General features: G+C 37.2%; 1 protein-coding gene across 2 annotated transcripts; it reads left to right on the top strand.

Annotated features, from left to right (window-relative positions):
• Positions 1-1028: 1028 nt before the first annotated feature.
• LOC148999148 (disease resistance protein RPP8-like) lies at positions 1029-4635 on the top strand. Of its 2 annotated transcripts, none has more exons than XM_089141433.1 (2): positions 1029-3995; positions 4336-4635. In XM_089141433.1, the coding sequence occupies exon 1, from the start codon at positions 1058-1060 to the stop codon at positions 3977-3979; it is 2922 nt and encodes a 973-aa protein (XP_088997559.1). In that variant the 5' UTR covers positions 1029-1057; the 3' UTR covers positions 3980-3995; positions 4336-4635. The 2 variants fall into 2 exon arrangements, with proteins under 2 accessions (XP_088997559.1, XP_088997560.1); XM_089141434.1 differs by lacking the exon at positions 4336-4635 and adding an exon at positions 4270-4330.
• Positions 4636-16221: the final 11586 nt, after the last annotated feature.

The following is a 16221-nucleotide window of genomic DNA, read 5'->3' as shown; positions in this document are numbered from 1 at the left end:
CCCGAGGGGATTCAGGGGTTACTTTATTTATTAGGTCATAAATGTTTTTTTTTTAGGATCATATTATTGTTTTAAAGCAGCCATATTAAACTCATATTAAACATGTATATATCATCATCATATGAATTTGAGCAAATTGCACTGGCACCCCAAAATGGAGGCCACACGACACCCCACTTAGTTTAAAACACATGGTCCTACGGGGTACTGGTTAATCATATTTTCAAGACTATCATACCCTGACTTATTATTCAGAATCTTTCTCATTTACCAAAAAAAGCTACTTTGGCGGGAGTCCCGTTTCCTTCTTTTTTTTTTTTTTTAAATTTTTTCGATTTTAGAGGTCATTTTGGAATTACAAAATTACGGGTTTACTCATGGCTGTGTGTGATGGGGCTGTTTTTGGGGTCGGCGGCCCTTTTGGGGGCGTTTGTCTGATTTTATTCTGCTGGACTTCCGTAAAAATATTATCAACTAGCTATTTATTTCCAATACATTTCCGTATCTATGTTATAGTGATTAATCCCGAATTAAAAGATATCTCTCAGCGACTATACATAATTTAGAGGAAGTCATGTCTTTCCTTTAAATACTTACCAAGGCCAGCGGCATGAGGTAAGTCCATGGCTATAATGGGTTAATCAAAGCGATTAAAGACCCGCCCTCCCACGGGAAGGTCTTGGTTCACACTCACTCGGTGACATATATATATTAGTAATTTAGTTCTCACCCTATAGTAACAAGCTACCTTTCCCCCAAAAAAAATTACAATGAAAATAAGGTAAAAATCGATGAGAGTAAAGACATGCGTGAAATTTGGTAATTTGTCCATTGATGTGACTGTTTTACAGCTTGGGGTGATTATGTGCTGTATATTTTCGTTGTGAATGGAATAATAGTTTAATTTAATGGCAATAGTTAACCTGAGGGTAATATGGGTAATGAAAACATACCCAGGACCCTTCATTTCATTCAATTCAGGCTTCTATATCGCCTATTTAGATTTCAGCAGACCTTTATCAAAGAGGATCATTGGGCACAAAGATCTAGAAGGAAAATGGCGGAGATCATCAATGTTACGGTCCTCTTGAATCGCCTAGAGTCGATTCATACGGCGGGAGAGGACCATTCAACTAATAGCTCAGCGAATGCAGCTGAATTGCTTTTCCGGCAGTTTGAAATCATGCTCGGATTCCTTATCAAAGAGAGGTCGTTTATGAGTGATGAATTAGCTCGTGAAGCAGAAAGCATTGAAGATCTATATCTGGCAAAACAAAGTTGTTCACATCTCTGTGATCAATATAAAAAAGGTGAGCTCGCTCGCGATGCTATACCTGGGAAATTTAACACTCTGGTTCGCAGGTGTCTTTTGGCTCTTCTTGATGCTGCGGAACTTAACGAAGATGAAAACCGTAAGAGGAAAGCTCTTGTTGAAGAAATAAATGGCTTGGCTAGTGAAGCAGAAGAGGCCGTTGACATGAACCCAGACATCAATCTCGCACCGGAGCTTTCCAATCGCATAAAGGGAGTCATAGGAAAGATCAACGGCGGTGGCGGTGGCGGTGGCGGTGGCGGTGGTTCTGCCTCTGCAGCAGCTGGTGGCTTCGACTACATCAGCTTACGCCAGAGAGCTGAAGAAACGTTGGATAAAGATCCATGCCGATTCTCACAGCTTAACGATGAATATCTTGTTCGAAATTTAAATGATGATGAACCTGAAATAGTGGCGGATCGTTTGCTTTACGGGGGACGACAAAATCGATCCGAGCTCCATGTCATTGCAATCGTAGGAGATAAAGGGTCAGGTAAAACTACTCTGGCTAGGCGAGTTTATAATGATGCTATGGTTAAATCTTATTATACATCCCGTGGGTGGGTGTCTGTCTCAAATAACCATAGCCTGAGAAACTTGCTTCTGAAAATCCTACCCGAATTCATGGTTGATATCAATGAAGATATCTATGAAATGGATGAAAAGCAATTAAAACGGCAACTTTTTGAGCAATTGAAGGCTCAAAGGTTTCTATTGGTGCTGGATGATGCACAGAGTTGCGACCAATGGTGGGATGATATAAAAGAAGCATTCCCTTCAACTAAGGGAAGTCGAATCATTTTAATTGGCAATGAGAGTTACAAATTGCCATCGTCCCTATTAGATGTTATGACGTTTGAAGAGCCCGTGCCAGATCAGCCAGATGATCGTCGTGGTGGTGATGTAAACATCAAAAGATTCCTCGAATACCAGCTTGCTTGTGGTTATTCACCTCAATACGACCATAAAAAATATGATTGTTTCGGAGTAGGAGGCCTAAACGAACAGCAGCGATCTCAGCTATTCGCAACGATATCGTTCCCCCAAACCCGGAGCCATTCACACACGCTTAAACTATCGCAGAGAATTGTACGGAGTCTCGGACATTCTCCAGCTAAAACGCTGCTTTTGGCTACCATTCTAAATGGCGGTGGGAGAAACTCTCTCAGGTGGGCCCGAATCGTAGCTCAGCTTGAGAAAAGTTTGTACACGTCGTCATCAGTGTCACCTCCTACGGTCGACGAATTCCCGAGTGTATGTTACAACCAGATACCGCTGCACCTGAAACCCTACTTTCTTTATCTCAGTGTTTTCCCGAGAGACACAGAGATATCTGTAAATGAATTGCTTCGATTGTGGAGCACCGAAGGACTGAAGTACAATGGATATGATTCTTGGGAACATCTCCAGGCGTTGAACGTGCTTGAAGCAATACCTGGTTATAAAAAATCATGTCGGATCAATGGTTTGCTATGGGAATTTTGCGTGGATATGTCACTCAAGGAAAGCTTTGTAGAGGTTCTTGCACCAGGAAGACAGGGGTCTCTCAAGGTAATTGATGAGTCAACTCGGAAAAAACCAACAAGGCTTTCCATCCATGCCAAATTGGAAGAGTGTATCTCCGACTTCCTCTCAACAGAAGATCCCAACTACGATTCTTCTTTTCGCCATGTTCGCTCATTCTCTTGCTTCAGCCAAGATGCTAAAAACGTTTCCAAGGATGACTGGGCATCACTTCTTGAAAAGTTTCCATTGCTTAAGGTGCTGAATATTGCCCAGGGAGAAGTTGGTAAACTCTCCAAAGAAGCCTTCCTACAGCTCTCTCATTTGACGTACCTCAAGATAGCCAAGACAGTAGGGGTTCCCAAATCCATATTCAAACTATGGAAACTCCAAATCATCGATTTACGAACATGTCGGTTTGATGAGCTACCAAAGGATATATGGCAGATGAAAAAGTTGGAGCAACTCTTTATAGATGGGCCAAGTAGATTACCCAAAGCTGATAAAGATGATGATCCAGACAACTGCTGTCTACCAGAACTCATCATCCTGTCTTGCATATCAGTTGATCCTGATATTGAAATCTCCAAGAAGGCTCCTAATTTGCGAAAATTAGGATTATATGGCTATCGGTGTACCTCTAAAACGGAGCAGCTGTCCACTTTTAACCTTCCAAAGCTTCAGTCACTCAAGTTTAGGGAGCAATGTGCCTTCCAAGTGCCAATCCAATTTCCAGCCACTCTTACCACCATAAAAGTGAGTAAGGCACCTCTAAAGCCAGAAGTAATCAAGATGTTTGGGAAGCTACGAGAACTTCATACTCTGAAGCTGGTTCAAACATCTTTTGACGATGATCAATTAGTGTTTGGAGAAAATTCATTTCCTAAACTCGTGTCACTGAAATTCAAAGATTCAAATCTTGTTTCTTGGAAGCTGGAGAGAGGGGCAATTCCGAATCTTGCAAGCCTGGTCATCATTAAATGTTCTCTACTAACAGAGCCTCCGCCTGGACTCCTCCAAGAACGGGCTAAACTCAACAAACTGGAACTCATTAGGACTTCCACAAGGTTCGTTGCCAAGCTCAATGATGAGGCTCGAAATCTGAAGAGAGAAGACTTGAAGATGGAGATTTATCCTCCGCTGCGACCTGCTGCAAAGGCATAACTGGTACCTTTATGCGGTAAGCATGCAACCATAACCATGTTATAACAATTTTAACTTTCAATTTTTGTTTTTTTTTTTCCATCACCATAAATATTCTCCTGGTTCGGAATTTTCTGGTCGATATTACATCTTTCAATCTTGAGATTTTCATCATTTTTTTGTTCGATAAGTTACAATTTGGCTGCTTAATTTATCATTAATAATTTATTTACTTCATTCATTTTACCGTTCATTGAGTTCCATCTCGATTATACCATAACAATGTCTGAAAATTTTCCTTTTCTCTGAAGTGGTTTACGATCAAGAATAGCACTAATAGCAGGGAGAAAGATTTTGATGCTGATTTTGTTCTACAGATTATTGGAGGAGTCGCTGGCATTGACAACAACCGTTAGTCGTTCATCCATTCAAAACTAATCGGGGCAGTTTCACCTTTTGTGTGTCAATGTTTTCGATTATTGTCTATTGTTTTTCCCCCTCAAATAATTACTTGGAAGCGTCAAGTTAAGAGTTCCTTAATGTTTTTGAGTTAAGACTTCGCGTGTTAATGTTTGGGACTATTCCTATTTGTTTGTGTCGCTCATAAAGTTGGTTCTGTTATTGCTTTTCGTTTAAAATCTTGAATAAAATGTTGTATTTTGTTTGTGTCACTAATAAAGTGGGTTAAATTTTCTTTTTATTATTATTTTTTTTTTAATATTGAATAAATGGTTGGATTTTGTTTGAGTGTTAATATTTGGATTAGGCATTTTGTGTTTGGGAATTCCTTCATGTTTGAGTATCCTTGGTACTTACCCATTGAATTTCTATTTTTAATTATTTGACCAGTGAGTAGAGGATCATCTTTATAGTTTTTATGAATGAAACTAGCTACTTTTAGAAAGATAAAACGATACAAATTGAGGGAATATGCTCTTATAAATACACATAAAGAAGAATCCACCTTTATACAAGGTATTGGTAGAATTAGTGTAATGAGAGAGAATATATATATTTCGCCCAGTTCGCCGAAATTTCGGCGATATACATATCGCCGAAATCTCGGCGATCTTTTGTAAATCTCGTTTCGCCCCCTGGTTTCTTTTTGCCAGAGGGCGAAATTCGCTGAACTTTCTTTCCATGTATATATGTATTCAAAGAATATAAACAGAATTACATCAAAATTTATCACATTGATTAGGGAAGTGAGACTTAGACATGTGTAAGAACTACTATTGATAAGGCCGCTGATATTTATACTTATCTGATAGCCAAAGAAAAATTATACTGTACAACACGCGAATTAAAAAAAAAAGGACATCCAAGCCAAAAAAAAATGAAACATCCTTTCCGTACCTTTGCCAATCCCATCAACTAGGGGTGTAAACGGATTGAATTCGGATCGGATAGTGGTAATACCAAATTCGCATCCTACTATATTCAGATGGATTCGAATAATATCCTATCGGTTTTCGGACGGATTCAGTCGGATTCGGATGATAATCAGATAGTTATTTTCTTAAGTAGATTCTTCTAAATGGGTGTGAATACATATTGAATACAAATTTTCGATTACCTATTTATATCTTTACCATTTTATTTGTGCGGTCTAGGTTTGAAATTTAAGAATTTAACAACTTTGATAGCTATTTTAGTAGAAAATCTAGAAGACTTGTCACATATCACAGGTAAAAATTTTATAAAAATAAGAAAAATAAATCTAAATAAGTAACTTAATCAGATCATTTTATTCGACGAATAATAATTGGTAAGAAAGGGGTACACCATATCTGCATCATATTAATAATCGGACGGATTCGGATACTCCTAAACGGATGCATATGCGAATTTAGATGCGGATTTCTATTATACATTTATACCCCTACCATCAACAGGTAATCACTAAAACATAAAAGGAATCACTCATATATGTTTAAAAGCCGTGACTTTACAATCTAATTATGTGAAATCCCACCTAACCCCTTTTCATTTGCTTAAACTCCTCTCACCCCATTAATGCTATGCTCCCATTTGATTCTTATCATGGCATTACCATGATTCCCTTCCTAGCATCATGATTTTATCACCTAATTTGATTTCTATTGTATGCCAAGTTTGATTTTAGGTTAGTAATTGATCCTAATCTATTGTCTGTCATTTTCATTACTTGAATTCCCTAATATTCATTGCATTTACATTTGATTTCAATTGATACTATGATTCTTGTCTTTAGAATTTAGGGTTTCAAATTGGAGATTTTTAATTGGGCCATTGGATTAAGCTAATGTTTGTTATGCAGTGTTCTTATACTGTTATAATGAAACCCTCCAAGTTTTGGATCGATCCGAGCCCCATAAGATCGATTTCGGGCCAAAAAGCACTATTCAGCCCCAACACTGTTCACTTGGTCGACTGGGTCAGTCCACCAAGTCAGTCCACCAATTGATTGCTGAATTGTGTACTTCGCTGATTTGATCCGTTCGACCTCCGATTTTCCCAATTTCTTTTCTAATCTTTCATTTATGTTTGTCTATGGTCTTAATACCATCTTTAGATCATTCTTTTGTGACCTTTGGATTATTAATATCACGGCTTAAGGTATAGACAGTTATACCCATATGACATAAACTATGTGACTATTACACTAATGTTGGCAACTTAGTAGGCTTAGCCTATTGGTTGTATCTGGACATCATATGACTACTGTAGGTACTTTGTGACAGTAGCATCATGTTTATTTACTCTTGTTTATCATGTCTATTCATTCTTGTTATTTACTTATACACTTGATCATGTGATGTTATGACGTATCTTTCAATATGATGATGTATCATGAATGTATGATATGATGAAATTGGGAATGTGATTGGATAGGTATGATTTGGGATTGGGGAATGTCCTTTTGACATTTCTGTCTTTGGACATCGGAGGGAATAGTATGAGATATTCTCCGAAGATGCCCATCGACGCTTTCCCGGATCACTGGATGACATACATAGGACTTGTCTAGATGTGTTGGCTAGGACATCCCCATTGTATCAAGACCGAATCGGAAGGGCATTGAGACCGAACGACCTGTGGTAGTAGTATGGTTTGATGGGCGCTCAAGACTGGTAACCAACCCGTGAGAGGACATAAATCATACTACGGATACCCAAAAGGGGCCATTCATTGGTAGGGTTGCAAATAGCTAGACTTGGGCTCACGGGCGCTTGAGACCGGTGGATTATATTCGTGAGAGGACGTGAGAGCTTCCCGTCTACTATTTGTGGATGACCAATAGGGTTAGTGAGTCCGGTGAGTAATATCCGTGACTCTAGTGTGAAGGATACTGGAAAGGAACCCGAGATGGGAGGAATGGACGTATCTAGATCTAACATGATATGACTGAATAGATGACTTGCATTGAGCTAGGCTTTACCTTGACATGCGCCACTACTTAGACCAATGGTGATGTGAGAGAGCGGTGACTTAAACCCCAACCATGAATTGTCCCGAGGGATGCAGGATCCATTACCAACCGGTGATTAAGTGATTGAGACTTACCCAAAGAAGTATGGTGCTATGACTTAAAGCATGTCTACTATAGAGACTAGCATATGTAGAGTTAGAATCATACTTGCATAATGTGTTTCATATCATTTTGCATCATGTTATGATTTGTATCATATGGTTTATGTATTATGGAATAACCTATCTTGCTGAGTTCTTTTGAACTCACTCCTTTTTGCAACATCTTTTGTTAGACTTTCTTGCAGGTACTACTACTGTTGACTACGATGGTTAACACTTTGAAGACCAAGTTGGCGACTCATACAATACTAGTTACAGCGACTATGTTGGTGAAGGCTACCAGTATGAGATTGTTTCTTATCTTAAGTAGTTCAACTTTTGCACTTGCATGCCAGCGATGGGATATCATCCCATTTTCTTTTGACCTTGTATTTGATTCATTGAGACCGTAGTTTAGTTTGTTCCCCCTTTCACTTTGGGAATCGGTTGTAACCTTTACTTTTATTCGATCTACCTTCCACTGTTGTTGTATAATGGGTTTCCCCCCTTCATTTCGTATTTTGATTATTTATTTTATTGGTATCTTTTTCCGCACTCGATGTTCTTTGTGATTCTTCTGAGATTCATTCCTTGACTTTTATTATTAAATTACTTGAAAACTATGATTTGTTCTAACTTTTGATTAAGTTATGTGCTAAGTGGATATGATCGTTCCTAAACTTGATCTATTGGGCTATGGATCACTCCCCGAGAAATCCAGATAAGGTACCCCCTAGGTGGATTTTGCGGGATGTGACAAATTCAATTAAAGCAATTTTATACAGATCCACAGGTTTACTTAAATAAAATAAAACAGGGAGAAAAAAAAGGCTTCATTGATTAATATGAATGAATGTTACTTCAATCTCTTGAAGTTGATGAATACAATTTCATATACACTCACAAATATACTTAAACAGAACCATGTCTTTAATATCTCATCTTCTTTCTTGGGTTATTTTGAAGGCAGGTTATTTCAATCTCTTCAATTCAATGAATTAGGAGTGCAAGTTTGGCCCTGGTGGCCTTGACTCACCCTAAGCCCGCCTTGAGCCTGAATATGGCTTGGGTTAAAGATTTTGGCCCTAAGGGCGGGTTAGAGCCAAAATATTGTCCCCCTGAACTAGGGCCAAGGGCGGGCCTGGGATTACTCTCTGGCCCGCCCAGCCCATCCGAGTCCATTCCTAATTTTGGCCCCAATCTTGGCCCTGATCTTGGCCCTGATTCTGGCCCTGATTCTAGCCCTGATTTTGGCCCTGATTTTGATCCTGATCTCGACCCTAATCTCGACCTTGATCTTGGCCTTAATTCTATCCCTGATTCTGGCCCTGATTTTTGCCCTGATTCTGACCTCGATCTTGGCCCTGATATTTGCCCTTATCTTGGCCCATGATTTTAGCCCCTGATTTGAGTTTGGACCCTCCACCCATATGGAGATGAATTAATTATAATCCACATGGGTGAATATTTGACACATCAAATTTTAAAAACATAATTTTTATTTTTCGAACTAAGTCATTTTTAGTTTCAAAAAATCATTGATTTTTTTTTTTTTTTGACTAAGGCGAGATAATATATTATAAATAATAAAAGTTAGTATATAGAGAATTAATATCTAACAAATCTACACTCCAACTTCTCATCATGAATATTGACATCTTTCTTTTGCCTCCAATGTGATATTTCAATAAATTTTTTTTATTAAAGGCAGATAGCTATGTTTGTAACTAAAATATAATTTTCTTTAACTACGAAAAAAATATCAATACTAACTTATCGTTGATTTACTTGTTAACAAAGTTTTGAATATGATTTTTTTTTTTTTTTTGAATAAGGATATCAATGAGAGTGGTTTTCAATTTCCATCACCAAAGTAATGTGAGATGTTTTCAATTTCCATCATTAAAGCAATGAGAGACTTTTAGAGATCAATATAGAATTATGGAGTATGAATTTATTTATGTTTAAAGCAACACTATCAACTTATTGACTATTTTATTATTTTGTATGAGCTCGAATCATATATTTATATGAATTTTACTTTTAGTTTACTTATGATATTTTTATTTTTATTATTATTAATTTTTTATGAATTTACATTTGATATTTTAGGGTCCAAGGATAGGACCAATTAAGGCTAGGGCTGAGATAGGGTCAATCAGGGCTAGGGACAAGGCTAATCAGGGTTAAGGACATTGCCAATTAGTGCTAATCAGGACCAATTAAGGTCAGGGACAGGACCAATCAGGGCTAATCTGGGTCAGGGTCAGGGCCAATCAGGGCCAACCCATCCCGACCCGGCCCAATTAGGGCCAATTAGTGTTGGAATGGGCTTAGCTTGGCCCTGTAGGGCTTAGGGCCAGGGACAATAATCATTGGCCCTAAACTAGGGTCAGGGCGAGAATGAGCTTAGATTAAAACATATAGGGTTGGGCTTGGGATTCCAAAAGCCCAGCACAGCCCGGCCAGTTGCAGCCCTACAATGAATGCAATCTTTTAACTTTCTTTTACCAAAAAAATAAATAAACTTTTGTATAGAATAATAAGTCTACTTAAAAAAAAAAAAATTTCTTTGATTAAATTGTGACATGTTATGTACTTTGATATTTTTAATTCAATTTTTTTTTTACAGTTTCATAAGTTTATCTAAACAAAACAGAGTTTCTTTGATTAAGGAATCTTAATCAAAATAATTTTTTAATTTTATATTGATATAGTGGCTTCCTAATGCAAGTATAATGTTTGCGTGTTTTTCATCTCATGCTAACTAATACAGCCAAATCATATCATTAGTAGGTATGACTTGTTAATATTTAAATAAACTTTATATAAGTTAAATATAACTTCTTTAGTAATTAAGACATCAAATCAACTGCAATACTTCATGTACTTCCATGACAGTTTTTGATAAATCATTAGCAAAGATAATAAAATAATAAGTCTAATAAATTATGAATCACATGTTATACTTTATGATGTTTCTTTGAAATAGGCATTAAATAAGGTCATGGTGCAAAAATCATACAAGAAAAATATAAAGGATAAGTCTCTGAATTTAAATATTTGAATTTGAATTACAACTTGTTTACAATCAAACTCTATAACTTGTTGATACTTTAATCATAACTTAAACTCTTCTTGATCCGTTGGAAATAAGATCAATCAAGGATAGAGTTAGTTACGGTGAATTTAAATTTGAATTCAGAGACTTATCCTTTACAAAAAATATACTACTCTGATAGAACCTCAAGAACAAAACCTTAACTAATCATAGGCATCTCACACTAGGTTCTCTGTCAAATTAAGGTAGTCCTTGTTCCTACATTAACTAGTCATTTATTACAAAGTAAAATCACTAAGAATACATTAATTTCAAAATTTCTTTGATTTATGGTTGGTGCATATTACTTCAATATTTTATATAAACCATTAATTCTCAATTTTACTTTCGTCTAATGAAAGTGAATCATGCTTTCATCTTTTGCCTTTGTTTGATTAATGTGTATGTATGTTACTCTAATCTTTTCAATCTAATGAATGCAATTTCAAAACAGGTAACAGATGGATTATCCCAACAAATTAGACTATTCTGGTGGGGCAGGGGCTCTCAGAAGGGTATTTCCTGGGTATCATGGGAGAAGCTGTGCAAATCAAAAAAGCATGGTGGTTTAGGATTTCGTGATTTATATCTTTTTAACAAAGCACTTTTAGCCAAACAAGCTTGGCGATTACTTCAGAATCCTAATTCCTTGTGGGCCAGAGTTATTAAATCCAAATATTTTTCAAATACTGATTTTCTTGATGCTAGATGTACGCAAGGATGCTCTTGGGGTTGGCGAAGTTTACATGCTGGTAAAGAAGTTCTTAAAAAGGGTTTGATTCGAAGTATAGGTAATGGTCGTCAAACTAAGGTATTTTCTGACCCTTGGATCCATGATTTACCTTTAAATCGTATTTGGAGAGATTCCCCTTTCGGCAGTCCTTTATGGGTTGGTGAATTAATCCACTGGCCTTCACGATCTTGGGACTTTTCTAAACTGCAGTCTTGGGTTTTCAGCTTCGAGATAAATGCAATTCTTAAGATTCCTATTTCATCTGAGGCCTTGCAGGATAGATGGACGTGGAAACATACTTGGACAGGTATTTTTACGGTTAGATCTGCTTATTTTGTGGAGTTAAACAGCTATTTGGGCTCATATTCTCAAGGCACCGCTTCTGCCTCTATGACTTTTTGGAATACAATTTGGAAAGTAAAGACGTTGCCTAAGATTAAGATGTTTCTTTGGAAAGTAGGTCATAATGCTCTTCCTACAAATTTAAATTTGTTTCAAAGAGGTGTTTGTTATACTCCTTTATGTCTTTATTGCAAATGTGCCAATGAATCGATTGTTCATATTTTATTTCATTGTTCTTTTGCAAAACTTTGTGGAAAGTCTCTCCACTTCGGTTGGATATCGATTTTTTCCATGGCCATCACATTGAGGATTGGTGGAATTTTATTGAATCATTTTTTCGGCCTACTGGTAATTTAGATTGGGTGCATACTATTTGGAGTGTAGTAGCTTGGTTAATTTGGAAAGCAAGGAATGTTTATCTGTTTGAAGGAATTGAGCCTAGCTTAAATACTTTTCTTTTGTGCTTCAATGGTTTATTACAGGATATCAATGGTCTTTATTTTGAAGTTGTTTCTACTTCAGTCACATCTGGAATGGTTGGTTCTAATATGTTGATTGTTTCATCAGAAGTTGATGATACCTCTTTTTTTCATGTTTTCTCAAATGGGTCATGGGATCCAGCAACTTCTCGTAGTGGTCGTGGAGGGGTTATCAAGACATCCTCTGGGTCTTTTACCGCTGCTCGCATGAAAGCAGGATGGGCTCTATCTGCATCACAGGCGGAGTTGGAAGCAATGTCTGACATCCTTCAAGTTGCACTTACTATAGGACTAAAGAAGATCAAGCTCTTCTCTAATTGTAAGGCAGTGATTTCTAGTTTACATGGTGATCCCACTGCTCTGGATTGGCATTGTTCTAACTTAATTCATTTTATCAAGAACCTTTTGTTGGGGTTTGATACTTGCATTGTATTTCTTATTTCTCGAGCAGACAATGTTTCTGCTGATTTGTTAGCTAGAGGGGCCCGTTGTTTGGGTATGTCTAAAGTTTGGTGGATGCAGCCTCCACGTGGGCTAGCAGATTTGTACAGTGTATCTGTTGGGAGGATATCCCCAGACTTATTTATTTGAATGAAGTTTAATGTGTTTGGCCAAAAAAAAAAGAATGCAATTTGTGTAGTGCAACTTGCAGGACTTCTTTTTTTTTTAGGTTGTAAAACTCACGAGTCTAGTTAAACAAGACAGAAATTTTCACTTTTTAATGAAAGCGACCCATTCTCCCATTCTTTTTTGTTTAATTGAATGTCTGTTATTTCAATCTCTGTAATTCACATCAAATGCAATTATAAGATTCTTTTATTAAAAATGAATTTCTCTATAAACTCACAAGTCTACTCAAACAAAACACTGTTTTCCACAATTAATGTGAATGCATGTTACTTCAATCTCATCAATTTAATAATACAAAATTTTTAATATATTTTTAAAAATAATAAATAAAAGTACTCTCTGTAATTCCCATTGAATGCAATTATAAGATTCTTTTAGTGAAACTGAATTTCTCTATAAACTCACAAGTCTACTCAAACAAAACACTGTTTCTACAATTAATGTGAATGCATGTTACTTCAATCACATCAATTTAATAATTCAATTTTTTAATATTTTTCTTTAAATTAATAAATAAATGTACTTCTTTTTCTCACAAGGCTATTTAACCTGAACCCAAAAAAAAAAAAGGAAAAAAACAAAAAAAAAAAGTCTATTTAACCTGAACAATATTTCTTCGATAAATGTAAATGCATGTTATTTACTGCAATTTCTTAAATAAAAAATTTATAAGGAATCACATGTCTACTTAATTAAAACAGTGCTTATTTGATTAATGTGAATGCATGTGATTGTCAGTCTTTTTAATTTGATGAATACAATTTTGTGTAGATTCACAAGTTTACTTAAAACATATAGTGTTTCGTAGATTAATGTGAATGCATGTTACTTCAATTTCTAATTAGACGAGTGTAATTTTATATTGACTCGCAACTTATTTGTCTACTCAAATAAAAAAGCTTCACCATCATTTAATGAAGACATCATATTTCATTTGATTAAGTATTCATTAATAAAATAAGTCAAAAGTTGTCGGGACTTATGTAACATCTCAGCTGCAGTATTCTTTAGTGGATATCAAGAAACTGGTGGGCCCATTTGGTAATATTCTTTAAAGATGTTTTTGACATTCTTCTGTTCTTTGGGAACGGAAGAACAGGATAGGAGTGTTTTTTAAAACTGTTCGTTCTTTTATTCTTTAAGAACGGACCAGTCATAAAAGTGGTCTAAAGAATGCCTTTTGCAGAACATTAAAAAGATATTTTTACTAAATAATAGAAACAAAAGTGATAAAATTGGTCTCGATTGAAACCTTGGAAAGATTTTATCAAGCAACAAATAGTGTTCTGGAAACATTTTTAGAATGGATTTATCAAACGCTCATTTCCAAGGAAAGAGCGATATTTGATCATAGAAACATTTAAAAATAATTTTGCATAAGAACTGGTCTCGCATAATGGAAATGTAATGTGATGTGTTCTCAATCTGCTCAACCCTTAGATCTCCTGTGAATGACCTGCAAAAACGAACGTCAGATGTGGCCCGACCGCTGGGGTCGGAGTCCACCTCCGAAGACTAAGTTAGTTGATGAACTGATCATAAACGGCTCTGCTTGAGCAGAAAGCAAAAGAATGAATATTGAGAATATGATTCAGATTGTATATATCTACCTTGTGGGCAAGTGATGTCTTATATAGTGTTTACCTTCGAATCTCCTTCGTTGGATGTATTTGAGCCTTCTTTGGATAGTCGTCAAATCTTAACGAATAGATCCGTTAATGATAGATACGTTCGTGATTGGGCTAATAGATAACTCCTTTGATAATGTGAACGTTATATGGTAGTTATCCATATAATAACGATCGGTATCTTCTGCAAGTGTTGTTAACCGTCTCCTTGACGATCCATCCACTCCGATTATCGTGGATTCGGGCGTGCTTGTTGACTGAGTCAGTTTACTTCCTCAGCAAGCTATCTTTTGAACCCCGCCCGCTCGAAAGCGAGCCAATTCCTTTCTTCCCGACCGGGGTCGAGGATCGAACCAAGGGCGAACCCGGTTTGATTATATTTTCTCTGTATTACGAGCCCCCCAGACCAAGCGTTCGGGCAATTCCGAGGGCTTTGTTTTGAACTTGATTTATCTGTCGAAAGAGGGCTTTGCATAATCCTCAGCTTATTAAATGTCGTATCGCATTTAATGTGGCTGTATTGCTTTTTCCTCAAGCATCGTGAATGTCTTCACTTTCTGTGGGGGTGATGCCACGCGTCTTCTGCAGCCGAAATCATCATCGCTCACGCAATCGAAATGACGGTTTCTGAATGCCTGTTTTGATTCGTGAGTTCAAACTTTTGAAATGTCTTCAAATCACGATCGTTGATGTTGAATCCATCTCGATCGCACATGTCCTCGATCATCTGTGTGAGTGCTTAAAAGTGGTTCATTGTTTTCTTATGTTTCATTCTCTTTGTCTGGAATTTTGAAACTTCGTTGTCTTCTTCGCGCTCTAACAATCTTCTCGCTTTTAAGCCTTCTGCCTCGGTGAATCAGTAAGTTTACTGCCCCCTTCATGTTTTTACTTTCGTCTCCGATTTCTTTTTGTTTAAAAACCACAACCAGACCTTTACAGTAATGGGAGGTGGTAGGGTTTCTTCTGAATTCCTTCTGAACATAGCGTCGGTAAGGGCAATTCTGGTGATGAGGCCTTTGCTTCGTCCCTCCCGAATAGTCCAGATAGTGACAAGAAAACCTTAACTGCTCTTTGGCGTGATTTCGAAGAAGTTAACCAACAGAAAAGAGCAGAAGAAAGTGTTGAGGCTCCTTCTGCGCTTCCTGAGTTTGGACCATCCAGAACTCCAAAGGCAATTGCCAAATCTTCTGGGTAGTCCAAACTACCTATTAAGTACACTAATGAACCAGATTCTGTTCCTTCCTCTTTTATTGAGGAGAACCTTCCTTCGACCATCGAACGCTTTGACTTTCCTTCTTCGTACCATTTTAGAGCTCCCACTCCTGATGAGAGGGTTAATTCGATCCTTCCTGGTGATTTTTCCTTATATATAGATACTTTGGAAAGCGGAGTTCGCTTTCCCTTCTTCAATTCTTTATTTTCTGCCATTTTAAATCACTGAGAGATTTGTCTTGGCATGCTCCTTCCCAATAGCTGGCGTCTCATCGTCGGCTTTCTGGGTTTATGTTTCGAACTTGGCATCACACCTTCTCTTCCTCTTTTTGTACATTTTCATGTTTTGTCTCTTTCTCACCCTCCGGGTTGGGTTGTTCTTTCCAAGCGCAACAAGGTTGAGCTTGATTGGTTGGGTAGCATTCTTGCCAGGGGAACCTGTCCTTCCAATCACAAGGGGTGGCGCAAGCGATATTTATTCCGCCGAGCACCTTAATCAGACCTTAACTTCCCGACCACTTGGAAACTGTTCATTTCATATTCTGAGGGCAACCGGGTCCCTCCACTATCCAAGGCAGTTAGAGCAG

The sequence above is a fragment of the Hakea prostrata genome, unplaced genomic scaffold, assembly GCF_041222555.1.
Source record: "Hakea prostrata isolate BN-2017 unplaced genomic scaffold, UWA_Hpros_2 contig_34, whole genome shotgun sequence".
NCBI lineage: Eukaryota > Viridiplantae > Streptophyta > Magnoliopsida > Proteales > Proteaceae > Hakea > Hakea prostrata.
The sequence above is the reverse complement of the archived record's forward strand: the minus strand, read 5'-3'. Positions and strand labels throughout refer to the sequence as shown.